Genomic DNA, 13,723 nt, shown 5'->3' with positions numbered 1-13,723 from the left:
CTCCTGTCTTCACGCTAGTCGGTAATTATCTTCACAGGCGACACACTAAATCAATCTTGCTATGCATTCTCTTGTTCTCGGTTGGACAGCTTTCTTGTTCTTGGCCTCGCATTTTGCTGAATCCCTCGGAAATGACGAGCATCGCACTCTACCAAATCTCTCAGCCCATCACTTGCCACGCTTGGAGCCCTGATCAATCCAGTAATTCATCCCTCTCTAACTTTCTTGTTTTCTGATTGTTATTTACGGAATTGGAATGTTGCTGGTTTGTCTTTGAGGATTTTGAGGATTTTGGTTGGGTGGAATATATGTTGTGAATCAATCTGATTCTGTTTTTGGTATTGAAACAATGAGTTTGGTTTTCGAAACCTACTTTCGTGGTGGATTGAACAATTTTCTGATCTGTGACTCTCGTGCATTCCGATGAGCTGTTATTTTGCGGGATCATGTCTTGAAGATGAGAGACGCTGCGTAAATGCTCATTAATTTTTTGCCGCGGTAAATTCTCATTTTATAACTTAAACACAAACTAGTACACTGTGTTCAGTTTGAGGGAGGAAAAGGGAGGGGAGAGATTTTAATAAAAGAAACAGAAGGAGAGGGAAGGGGAGGGTAGCTATAGAGGGGTGGAGGAGGGAGATTTCTCTTGTTTGGATTGATCGGAGAGAAGGAAATGAAAGAAATTTTAATGTCTAATCAAAAATTAATTATTTTAACTTTATAAAATTTAAATGAATGTTCTCATCTTTTTATTTCATAAATATATACTCCTCCGGTCCTTAATATAGGACCCAATTGGTGAGTTAGTTTTGGTCCTAAATATAAGACCCATTTCTCATATTTATCAATTATCTCTAAATTACCCCTATGGATACCCTTTTAACCATAATCAAGTAGAAGAGAAAGATGAGGTATTAAGAAATATAATTATGGTATTTTAGGAAAAACGTGTCATATTTCTTATAATTAACTAACTTACCTAACTTCCTTAATCTAATCAAATTAGGTAAATGGGTCTTATATTAAGGACTGGAGGAGTATTAATGCAATTCACCAATTTTGATTTGTAAAAACACTGTATCACACACATATAGAATATCAAGGTAAAAAATCTTAAGCGATAAGTTTCAATTAGAAAAGAGACATTGAAGGTGAGAAAAAATATTGCATAAAACAATAAGATTAGAATAAGAGAAGAAATATCCAAAAGTACTCAACAACTTTGGAGACAACTATCTCGATAACTATTTACTAGATGATCAAAAGAACTCTTTTACATACAAATGTTTACGTCAGATTGGGGTCAATAAATTGAAAGTATATAGGAGAAATTAGAACATTTTAGTTAGGTTAATTTTAAAACTTAAAATTTTATCTTCCATCTTCCCTCTTAAAAAAAAAAATCTCAATTTTAGAAGGGAAGCTAGAAGAGAAAAAGAAGAGAGGAGAGCCCCACACTTTTTTTTTAAAAATATCTCAAATAAATAAAGAAGAAAAGTAACTCCCCTCCTCTTCTTAAAAAATGTATCAGCCAAATAAAGAGAATAAAGAGAGGAGAGCAACTTTCTCCCTTCAAAGACCCGGTATCAAACATTATGGTAATGCAGAGCATTTCTTTTCTCTAAAGTAGAAGTTAAACCACAAATAGAATTTAAATTAACAACTGGAAAAATAGGAGTTTAATCTTAATAAAGTGATTTTTTTAATCTTTCAATTCTAATTTTGTTAACAAAAAATACTAATGTTAAACTTCAAATATTGATAAAATATTTTTAAAAGTTATATTAAATTTAATTTTTAAAATAACAATAACTGTTACAAAAAAATTATCATCTTATACTAACACTGCTACGGCTAAAGAAATGAAAAAATATCTTTTAAATTTAAGGAACGATGATGTAAGAAGATCAAAAATTCACGTTTGCCTTTAAAAAATAATGCGTTAAATTTCAAATTTTAAAGTACTTATATATGTGTGTGTGTGGATCTCCTTTAGTTAATTATTAATAGGCATTGAAATGTTTGATCTTTTAGTTGGAACAGTGACATGTTTGATAATTCTATTCATATGATGGCTTTAATTTGATATTGCATATTATTAATATCTCTCTGTGCATGTGACTGCAGCTTTGTATTATTGAAGGACGCCATGTAACATATATTTATCTTCTTTTTATAGTGATTGCATTTTGTCCAAACAATAACGAAGTGCACATTTATAGATTGTTGGAAGACAAATGGGAAAAAGCTCATGTTCTTCAAAAGGTTAGAACTCTTCCATATTTCCCATATCTAAACATATATTTAAAAATAAAAAATAAAACTACACGTTTTGGGACCAGGTAAAAAAAAAGAAAAAAAGAAATGATTTAAGATATTCTATGGACTTTATGACCTTAAGTTTTGACTTTTGTGTTAATAGTTGTTAATGGTAGCTTTAATAGAATGGCTATAAAAAACTCTAAGGACTCAGTAAAAATGTGTTCTGTTTTAATTAGTTTTTGTCCTGCCTTTGGGTTTTCAACTTCATATCTCTTGCTTTTTTGAACTTTTACTTCTATTATGGACAGCAGAAAATGAAGACGTCTTTGTATACTGTCTGATTGAAAAAGATATCAATATCCTTTCAATATGTAACATTATCTATACTCTTATTAAACGATGCCCCTTCAACCTCAGTTCATCAATTTATTCAATTTGGAATGTTATTGAAAATAATTCAAATAACATGACACTTCCGTAATCATTTCTCGCCCATCTGTTCTTATACCATCTTCAGAGCACAGTGAACAATCAAGCCATCCACTCATGAACCTAATCGCTGAGGTTGGACCTGCTACGCATCTTTCTTTTTTAAAGCGTATATTATTTGATGGCAACCAAAGGAAATGGTAACGTAATAGTTCTGCTATGTCTCTTGTTCTGATACTACCTCCTGTCCTTAATAGAAGAACTAGTTGATTAATTTGAGTAGATTAAAAAAATTAGTTAAGTTAGTTATTTATAATAAATAAGTATTGTTTTTCTTAAAATATCTTTACTAATCAAGTGTATTGGTTAGAACTACCATCGTTATAATAACTACTTTGGGAAAAAAATAGATAAATACGAGACATAAAGTGGATTGAGGTATTATATTTAGGACCATAAAAAAAGTCAAACGAGCTTTTATATTAAGGAGTGAAGATAGTATTATTTGCTGATGTTGACCAAAAAAAAAGATATATTATTTGTTGATGGAATCTTCTGAATAATTTCTAATCAAATTTCTTTGTTTTGTCGCAGCATGACCAAGTAGTTTGTGGGATGGACTGGAGTAATAAATCAAACAGGATAGTTACTGCATCCCATGATCGCAGTTCGTGAGTGCCTGTGCTATCTAAAAAAACTAGACCCTCTAAAGCTTCATTCGTTAATATACAAGTTCATGACTTAAGCTGGATAATGGAGTTAATAATTTCTTTTTTTCCCCCCACCATTAATAATAAAACTGCATCATATTTATATTTGTGTAGATATGTGTGGAACTTAGAAGGATCAGAATGGGTGCCAACTCTCGTTGTTCTTAGGCTAAACCGAGCTGCTCTGTGTGTTCAGTGGAGTCCAAAAGGTAGGAATGCAACTTTCTTCTTAGATAAAATTACATACGCGTCCTAAGTGAGAAATTTAATTACTAATGCGTCCCATTTACATGCATGTTATCACTTTCTTCTTTCCTACTTCATTTCCTTTTCGAGGTGAGACGCAAAAAACATGCTCCACTAATAGTGAAAACTAATCAAACGTAGACTTCTCTTAATTAGATTTGTTATACATACAACGGTAGGAATTAAACTCCTAACTACTTACTTAAATTACAGGAGCTTTTACCACTCACACCAACTTGAGTTCGTTACTAGTTTTTTTTTTCTGTTCATTAGAAAATTCAAAATTTAATCCTACAACAATAGATTCCAAGTCAATTCAGATTGCAAGGAACACAAGTTTGAGATAAAGGCAGTCCCATCATCAATTATCCTATAGAATATCAGTCCACTGCTTTATACCATAAAAACAAATAAAACCAGTTTATTAACTAAGCATTTCTCTTCTTTTGTGAGACTCATAATTATAGTGCATTTTACCCAATTATATACTGCAGAAAATAAGTTTGCAATTGGAAGTGGGGCCAAAACTGTCTGTATATGCTACTATGAACAGGAGAACAACTGGTAAGCCAACTCTTCCCTAGATCTCAAGACTTCCATAAGAACTCTTCCTTTCCTGTTACAAATATTACTTGCTAACTATAATATAGCAAGTTTGCCTTCTTATTCATTCAAATCTGTTTGTATATGCTACTATGAATGTGGAACTTTCTATATTTAGCACATATATGTTTCGATTTGCTCCTCCCTCGCAGGTGGATCAGTAAACTCATCAGGAAAAGTCATGATTCTTCAGTGACAAACGTTTCATGGCACCCAAATAATGTTAGCATTCATCTTATTTTCAATTATTAGATTTGATGCTTTTGTCACAATTGGAATCATCTTTGTCTTTCATATTAATTCCATTTTTCTGACTACAGATTCTTCTTGCAACAACGTCTACAGATGGAAAATGTCGAGTATTCTATACCTTTATAAAAGGTGTAGATACAAAGTAAGATAAAGAAACAACTCTGAAAAAGGATTGACTTATGCTATGTCCTTTTTATGCTTGTTTCATATTATTAAAGGTTGCTTCATAAATTGCTGCAGGGATTCAACAACGCCAGAAACTAAATTTGGAGAGGTCCTATCAGCCTACTATTCTCATCCGGATTCTCTATGTTGTTTCAAATTTTATGGCATGCTTGATTAATGCAGCATAGCTTCTACTCGTGTTGTTTTTCTTATGTAACAGTTAATTGTTCAACTTGATCTCTCTGTGTCCTGGACGTTTGGTGTCAAATGGTCACCAAAGGGCAAAACTTTAGCTTACGCAGGTCAGAAAATTCTCCTTCATGGAAGCGAAATTGAGGCTATAATTTATGTTCTTTCAACTTAAGATTTCCGCTCAAGTTTTGTTGATATCTTTATTCTTTCCATTTATTGCTTGAGATTATACCTTATTTATCAAACAAAATAGTGAGTACTTTATCTTTTTCCTGTATTAATTACAGGTCATAATTCGATTATATATTTTGTTAACGACATTGGTTCCTCTCCTGTGACCCAAACTGTTGCTTACCGTGATCTGCCCCTCTGTGATGTGGGTCAGCATCCATTCTCTATAAACCTCTTCACGAGCATCTTTTCTGGTTTCTTGTAATCATACTACGTTCATGTTCCGTGAAACTGGTTCATTATAGTATGACATATCTTTCAGGTTTGTTTTATTTCTGAGAATATGGTAATTGGTGTTGGATTCGACTGCGTCCCATTGGTTTTTGCTAAAGATGAAAGGGATAAATGGTATGTGAAACTTCTGCATATTTGTATTTTTTTTCCCCAGATTTAGACCTTAATTATCTGAAAATTGAAACACTGAGCCTTCTGTTAATGTCAGAAGAACTTCCACGTTACTAAAAAAGAGATATAAGTTTAATGTCTTGTTGTTTTAGGTTAAAACGCATTATCAAACTCACTCACATGTTGCTCTCTGTCAGTCTTTAACATCCTCTATTTATGGACTATAAATCTCATACTAGATTTACATAATTTTTTCTCTTAGTTTTTTTATGGTTTTGTTGCCTAGGAAATTCGTCAGATGCATTGGGGAAAAAAGAGCAAGATCATCTAGCTTAAAATATGCATCACAGGTTACTACTTCGCCTACACTGGACTCTGCTTAATGCACAGCACAGCTTTTAGAAACAGGATCTCAATCGAAAATCATAATTCACATTTTTTCTTCTTCTTTTTCATTAACTAACGCATGACTTTGATGAGCATATCTCAATTGAAAATAGAATGCATAAAAAATACAGTTTTCTGATAGTTAATCCATGATTTTTTTTTTTTATCTCCCACCTACCAGCTTCTACACTATTTCCCTTTATCTAGTTGTGTTGGCTCTGCAGTACACCGATATATTTGGCAGATTTATTGGTCAATCCAAGGATGAAGTGACAGTGGAAGCTTCAAAAGAAAGTGAGGGCTTTCATGACAAGTGTATCAAGTATTCACCTTCCTCATCACTTCTCTAATGAAAATGACATGTATTCTTCTTCAAAAAGACGGGGGAAAAAAAATAGTGACAATTACTTTACTTCAGGTTGTTAGACATATGTTTTTTAAGGTAGATTCTGACTAGAACCTTGTAAACAAAGAAAGCTAGCCATATATAGGAGAGCTTTAGATTCAAGTGGATGAATTGAATCAACTAAATCTAAAGGTTTGAATGATGATCAGTGTGTTTTTGTGGAACATGCAGCTGTGTGTTGCCTCTGAGGGGCCGTGGGACATTGATAAAGCGTTTCAGCACATCAGGTTAGTCATATTAAAAAGGGTACTTAATTGTATTTAAATTTGTTGAAGTTCATCTCTAGTTTTAATTTTTTTTTTTTTTTGGTTAGATAAATTTCTTTGTGGCAAATTTCACTAATACTCACTCTTAAACTGTGTAGGTTTGGATGGGAGAGTCATCATATGGGATTTGGAGAAGCAGGAAGACCTTGCTGAATACATTTTAGGTCCTCTTTAAGTTGTCTTTCTCGTCAAGTGCAGCATTTTCCTTTTAGGGTATTGTTTTGAAAAGGTTGGCTTGAGCTTTTTTGGCCGCTAGAGTTCTTCTTCTTCTTCTTTTAAAGATAAAGAAGCAAGCTCAAGCTTGAAAAAATAAGATCAAGCTCAAGCTTGATCATCTACGGTCCTTAATGAATGATTTAATTTGAGAGTTGATGTTAGTCTTACATGCGAGACCTATTTTACATGTTTATTAATTTTTTCCAAAATTAACTATATTAATATTCCTTCAACAACAATCAAATAGAAGAAGAAGAAAGGAAAAAATATATATATATCATATTAATTAATTTAACTAATGTTCTTAATTTACTCAAATTAGTTAATTAGGTTTTACACCAAGGATTATACATGTGAGGGATTATCTCTAAACGTAGGACTTTGTCTTTAGATACAAAGAGATCAAGCCTACTACGTACTGACCTCTTTGTATGTCTCTCCACCAAAAGGAACCTGCACTTGGAGAGAACTCCAAGTGTCAATAATTTTAAATTGAATAATAATATTTCATAGATTTTTTTTCCTTTTTTTAAAAAATGCAAGACACAAAATTGGTATTTTTTGTTGGATGGTTTGTGGAAACTGAAATGTTATTTTCCTAGTATATTTTATTCATATTAGAATAAAATGATAGATTGTTGAACTATGAAAATATGAAAAAGGATAGGACAGAGTTTTTGTTTTGGCCATCCACTGCGAAGGATTTTGAATCGCAACACGACAATGCCGTCAATAATATCAAAATGTTAACAGTTTTATAATTAATGCATGACAACATATTTTATGAATATAAAGCTGACTTGAGATAGAAGACCCATATTAGAGTTACTGAGATATCGATATTAAAAATTAAAATTATCTACATTATTTATTATGTTTAACTAATAATTGTAATTACAAATACTTATTTTAATATTTTATTGTTAATAATAACTACAAAACAATCATTTTATTATTTTTTACGTTAACGACATTTAGTTATTTGTTCTTTTTTAATCAAATCACTATTTTTATCCTCCCGACCGCAAATTTACCCATTAGTTTTTCTTTTATCAAAAAACATTTTATTTTCATTAACCTTAATATTTACAGTGAGACGTTAAAATGTTTTTTCTTAAAAAAATAAAAAAAGGTCGTTTCTCATCTATGGTTGATTTCGGAAAAACCCGCACAGCAATTCGGCCACTGGTTCTTCGCTTCTGTGGGTGTCTCTGCAAAATGCTATCCGCACTACAGTCTCCTCGCTCCCTCTCTCGCTTCCCGCTCTTCCATTCTTCAAAGCCCTTCCTCTTCCATTCTTCTTCTCATGCTCTCTCCTATGCTTCCCGCACCGACCAATCCACCACCACCACGTCTTCTTCGACCTCCTCACCCCCACAATCCCAAATACTCACCACGCGCCACTCCCTCCTCTCCCGCCAGCTCACCGCCACCGAGGTCGCTGAGTCATATCTAGCTCGCCTCCGACTCACTGAGCCCCAACTCAATTCCTTCCTCCACGTGTCCGATTCGGTTCTCCGAGAAGCTCAGGACTTGGATAGGAGAATCGCGAACAATGAGGAAGTTGGCCCCTTGGCTGGAGTGCTTGTCGGGGTTAAGGATAATCTTTGTACGTCGGATTTGCCTTCCACTGGTGGGTCCCGCATTCTCGAGGGGTACCAGCCACCGTTCGATGCTACGGCGGTGAAGAGAGTGAAGGAGCTGGGAGGGATTGTCGTCGGAAAAACCAATATGGATGAGTTCGGTATGGGCAGCACCACCGAAGGCTCTGCGTTTCAGGTTCTTTGGTTTATTTAGAGAAGAGTTCTCGTGTTTTTCAGTCTAGAAAAGCACTCAAAATGTATCATTTTGCTGTATATACACACTTTTACCCGGGGAAAGCGTTGAATTTATTCTATGCCAGTAAGTTTATCATAGTTTGGAACTCACTACACATTATCATTTCGAGTTTTATATTTACTCCACTGAGTAGGACCTGTGGAAAATTGATTAATTTCGAGGAATAAATCTGAGTACTGAAGGAGATTTTTTGTTGGCGATCAAATTATATATTTATTCAATATTTTGTGCTACATTCGTTCTTTATTTAAATTTTTTACCGTTAAAAGTTCCTGATTTTTTGAAAATCCAGCTTGTAGTTGGCGCACAAATGTGAGGGAGGGAATTTCAAGCTGCTACTTGATTTTGGACTTTTTGTGTTTTGAAACGTTGATTCTCAATTCTTTTTCTGAAAAATGAGAATTTCACAGTTCGTTATTTGGCAATGTTATAACAGCCCATTTGTAACTGGGATTGGTTTACTCAGGTGATGCATATGTTCATTCAATAGGTGACTGCCAACCCATGGGATATCTCTAGGGTGCCGGGAGGATCATCCGGAGGCTCAGCAGCTGCTGTTTCTGCCAGGCAGTGCATGGTATCACTGGGAAGTGATACCGGTGGAAGTGTGAGGCAGCCAGCATCATTTTGTGGAGTTGTAGGATTGAAGCCAACATATGGACGTGTCTCACGATTTGGACTTATGGCATATGCATCATCACTTGATGTGGTTGGCTGCTTTGGTTCCTCAGTTGCGGATGCTGGGATTCTCCTTCATGCAATTTCTGGTCATGATCGGTTTGATGCTACTACAAGTAAGCAAGTAAGGATTTCTTGGATCTGGTACTGCTCTTTTAGCATGTAAACCATATATTCTCTCATTATTGATCAGGTTTTTTAACGTCTGTGTAATTTCTCATGAAGATGTATAATTACTGAGATCATTGAATGAAATATATATATTTTTAATGGCAAAGTTATTATCTGACATTAAGTTAATTTATTAACACTGAATAATTTCTTCTCTCAGGATGTACCCGATTTTGCATCTCATTTTGCCCCAGCAAGTTCCTTGGAAAGTAAGCCCTTGAAGGGACTGAGAATTGGACTGATACGTGAAACTGTTGAAGACGGGGTTGAGAGTGGAGTAGTTTCTGCAATTCGTGCTGCTGCTTTGCATTTTGAGGAATTAGGATGCTCTGTTAATGAGGTAAATCTCTTTTTTTAGAATTTGCTAATTCCTGTTGTATTTTAAAAGTTATATTATAAAGTCTTGGGCAAGAACTTTCTCTTGCCAACCCGCAGGTCTCACTGCCATCCTTTTCCCTTGGGTTGGCAGCCTACTACATCCTTGCCTCATCAGAATCTTCTTCCAACTTGTCTCGCTATGATGGTATTAGGTAAGGACAATCTATTGAAACACGCACCTTCTTTCGGATTTCAACAGTTTTGGATAAGCCTTTTAGGTTTCCTTTGAGCCATTTGTATTTGCATTCAGATATGGAAAACAAGTTTTTGCTGATGAGCTGAGCTCTCTTTATGGAGATTCCCGTGCTGAAGGTTTTGGTTCTGAGGTACTCGCCTTTCAGACATCTGTAGCAGGGAGCTTTTTCTGTTTCCTGTTCTTCTGCTATTGATATAAATGTGAAGCTGTGAATAGACTTTTTAGCATATAAGCCTATCAATCAAACGTTCAAAAAACTACTCCCTTCGTTCCTTATTATAAGAACAAATAACCAAATTACGTTGATAAAAAAACAGTTAAAATGAGTTGAGGACAATTAATATGTAAAAAGTATAATTTTTTTCAACAATACCCCTATTAATAAGGAGAGAAGTATGAGAGAGAACAATTAAATTATTAAAAGAAAGAGAAGTGGGAGGGAGAAAGAGTATGAGTTGGAGACAAAATAAATAGGGGTAAAATAGGAAATCAATACAAAAAGAGAGACAACTTTAAATGTCTCTTATACATGGGAACATGCCATAAGCATCAAATGTCTCTTATAATAAGGAACGGAGGGAGTAAATTCAATTCCTTGTTGATAGCGTGGTTGATTCTGTGTGTCTGTGTAAATTGTTAGGTGGATTTTTATTTCTCAAAAGAAATTTTCTACAGTTGTCCTGTGTTTATTGAACTGGTTTTCAAATACATATTGCAGGTCAAAATGAGAATTTTGATGGGAACATATGCCCTTTCAGCTGGATATTATGATGCATATTACAAGCGTGCACAGCAGGTAACTTAATATTTTTTTTGGTTTTTTTTTGTGGGTGACTGTTGTCTTAACCTGATGGTGAAGAATTTATCCCAAAAGATGTACATTATGTACATATTTTGCTTTGTCTGTATTTGTATGCATGTGTGTACATACTTACATTACATACATATTTATAGGTGTATGTATGGATATTCAAGACGATACATATGCCTGTTTGTTTTTTCAGGTCAGGACCATAATTAGGAATAGCTTCAAGGAGGCATTAAACCAAAATGATGTCTTAATTTCACCTGCAGCTCCGTCACCTGCTTATAAGATTGGTGAATACCTGGCATCTCTTTTGCTTGTGCATTCAATAATCCTAGCCCCTGAAGTTCAGGACCTGAGGCGATATTCTGTCATTGCCTTTTTGCAGGGGAAAAGAAAAATGATCCTTTGGCAATGTATGCTGGTGACATAATGACTGTGAGCATTTCCTACTTCTCTTGACTTAACTTTCTATCGCAAGCTTCAATGATATAAGAACCAATCAAATTATGTCAGTGTGAGCTTAAGTGTAAGTTTGTGCTACCTAAGTATTCTTGAATAGGAATATAAAATATGAAAAATAAATAAATAAATAAATCTCCAATAGTTGACCACTATCTATATTCAAAGTCAGTGATAAAAAGGTCTGGTCCCAAGAAGATAGATATGCTTAATCCCTACTGTGACGACTTATAATAACTATAAATAGTTTAGAAAGCCTTTCTCACCCCCCCCCCCAAAAAAAAAAAAAAGTTTGCCTGCTAGACTGAAAGCTAATTTTTATGGCGAAGATATGTGTTATTTTTTTAACTCAATATGCCACAAAGACTCATGCCAAATTACTCATGCAAACTGAAAGTCTTTTTTTTTTTTTTTGGATGCTCTTGAAGTTTCATTATGGTTGATTCATATGAATGAACACTTGACTAATCTTTGTCTTCCGTTCATGGTTTGCTGTTTCCACAGGTAAATGTTAACCTAGCTGGACTACCGGCCCTGGTTTTGCCATGTGGATTTGTTGAGGGGGGAAGTGCAGGCCTTCCTGTTGGTCTGCAAATGATAGGATCGGCATTTTGTGAGGTAATTGATTCTGTAGTCATTGGTGGAGTTTCTCTATGTTGATGTTTGATTTTCTTTTTCTTTTTTTGGTCATTGATTTCTGCAAATAATAATAGAAAAGACGGCGTTTTATTCATTAGAATTCTTTAAAATGCTTTTGTAGATGACTGAATATAATTCATGCATAGAGAACTTTGGAAACCGCAGCTACATGATAATGGGCTGTAGTGTAACTTTCTGGTAACTTCCGGAGGTTTTAAGAAAATGGAATGAAGGGAATTGGGGAGGTTTGATTAACAGAGCAGAAATCTTTATCAGATTATGAAGCAGAATCTGAAGTTTATCTAACAAAGCCAGTTTATAATCTTAGATTATATTTTGTGACTGAATAGTATATGTCTCCTTTATCATTCTCTATGCACATATATAAAGTATGATACCTTCACAGCCTAGGACACACGGCATTTAACAAAAACACATGGCAGATCACATAAAAGGAGCTATGACATCTGTCCTAAAAATACTAAATAAGCAAAACTAAATGAAATTTGGCATTTCTTGTACACAAGAATGTGCTGTTTGTCTGTTTTGAGTCTGAATCTGGAATGTTATGCAAATGATTACGTTTATAACATAATTTTGGTGGAACTGAATGCCTTGCAGGGAGAGCTGCTGAGAGTGGGACACATCTTTGAGCAAACTCTTGAAAATTGTAACTTTGTTCCACCAATCGTAGCTGATAACTCTGCATAACGGAGTACAAAAGATCATTGTACTTTTGACAATCTTGAATTATTTCATTGATTTCTAGACAAAGCAGCGGCTTCCAGAGATTTTTCCATACTGGTGAACATGAAATTATAAATCTTGAGGAAGAACTGGTTCGAACACGATACCAGATGTTTCTGTCACATGACTGGAAATGGATGATTGAGTGCTGGAATGACTGAACAGTTGAATTGGATTTGTTAATTGTCCACGACATTCTGAGAAGTTATTTGACTAGAGCAGGAGGTTCCGCTTGCATTGTCTGTATTTGGTAAGCAGTATTTCATTTAATATTTTGGTTGGATCAGTTGGATTCTTATGTATTTAATGATAAAGTGTACTCCCTGCGTTTCTCATTTTAAGATTCAATTTTTTGAATAGGTTTGGCCCTTTTTATAAGATTCTCTGAGTTTGTCTAAACATTTAATGTAATATTACTTATTTTATCTCTAATTTAATGTATTTGATACATTCTCTTTCTTCATTTATCTCACTATTACTCTCCCAAATTTATTCATTTATATATAGGGGTATATTTAGGGGAAAAAAAACTGCATTTGCTACATATTAATTACTTTTAACTAATTTTAACTATTTTTTAAACCATGTAATTTAGTTAAAATAATTTTATAATAAGAGACGGAATAGTAACGGATTGATGCCGCTCGTGCTGGTACCTACCAGCTCGGCCTTTTATTATGCTGCTAGTGTACCTACCAATTGTTTAAGTTCAATTCTTTTTGAAGCATTTTCACAAGTATGAACGTAAGGATATTTTTTTTTTTCCCAGAGCGGGATCCACTTGAGAATAAGTTACACTAATGTTTCTTATTTTCTTAGCTAGTTAAAAGGTCAAGACGGTTCTAAACCAAACTATCATGCGCTCCTTCCATCCTCATTATTCAACATTTGAGATTCTGTCCCACAAAAAAAAAAACGAGATCATATATGTCTGTCTTTATTCCATTCAAAATCTTTTTATTTTTTTCAATATTGCAAGGCTAACATGCAATCTAAGAGACCTATGGTTGAAGGGCTGCAATTCTATGAATCACCATGCATTTTTCACTTTGTTTCCAAAATCCCAGGTGTTCGGAACTTAAGAGAAAACTCGATACA

At 34.2% G+C, this 13,723-nt stretch overlaps 2 protein-coding genes across 2 annotated transcripts; both read left to right on the top strand.

Annotated features, from left to right (window-relative positions):
- Window positions 1-74: 74 nt before the first annotated feature.
- On the top strand, window positions 75-6,718 carry LOC114718969 (actin-related protein 2/3 complex subunit 1A-like). Its single transcript, XM_028904426.1, has 15 exons — window positions 75-201; window positions 2,180-2,265; window positions 3,286-3,362; window positions 3,516-3,610; window positions 4,142-4,211; window positions 4,403-4,472; window positions 4,571-4,644; window positions 4,743-4,776; window positions 4,888-4,969; window positions 5,147-5,235; window positions 5,353-5,438; window positions 5,722-5,785; window positions 6,047-6,144; window positions 6,400-6,455; window positions 6,593-6,718. Exons 1-15 carry the CDS (start codon window positions 132-134, stop codon window positions 6,667-6,669), a joined length of 1,128 nt encoding a protein of 375 aa, XP_028760259.1. The 5' UTR covers window positions 75-131; the 3' UTR covers window positions 6,670-6,718.
- A 1,171-nt stretch (window positions 6,719-7,889) lies between these two features.
- Window positions 7,890-13,000, top strand: LOC114718966 (glutamyl-tRNA(Gln) amidotransferase subunit A, chloroplastic/mitochondrial). The gene is made up of 10 exons (XM_028904423.1): window positions 7,890-8,489; window positions 9,040-9,351; window positions 9,559-9,738; window positions 9,834-9,928; window positions 10,027-10,102; window positions 10,691-10,768; window positions 10,977-11,070; window positions 11,166-11,215; window positions 11,744-11,857; window positions 12,500-13,000. The coding sequence occupies exons 1-10, from the start codon at window positions 7,929-7,931 to the stop codon at window positions 12,587-12,589; spliced, it is 1,650 nt and encodes a 549-aa protein (XP_028760256.1). The 5' UTR covers window positions 7,890-7,928; the 3' UTR covers window positions 12,590-13,000.
- The last annotated feature ends 723 nt before the right edge of the window (window positions 13,001-13,723 follow it).

The sequence above is a fragment of the Neltuma alba genome, unplaced genomic scaffold, assembly GCF_004799145.2.
Source record: "Neltuma alba isolate B1F8T4 unplaced genomic scaffold, ASM479914v2 tig00011881_pilon, whole genome shotgun sequence".
Classification (NCBI taxonomy): Eukaryota; Viridiplantae; Streptophyta; class Magnoliopsida; order Fabales; family Fabaceae; genus Neltuma; species Neltuma alba.
Note: the sequence above shows the minus strand (reverse complement) of the source record. Positions and strands in the feature narration are given on the sequence as shown.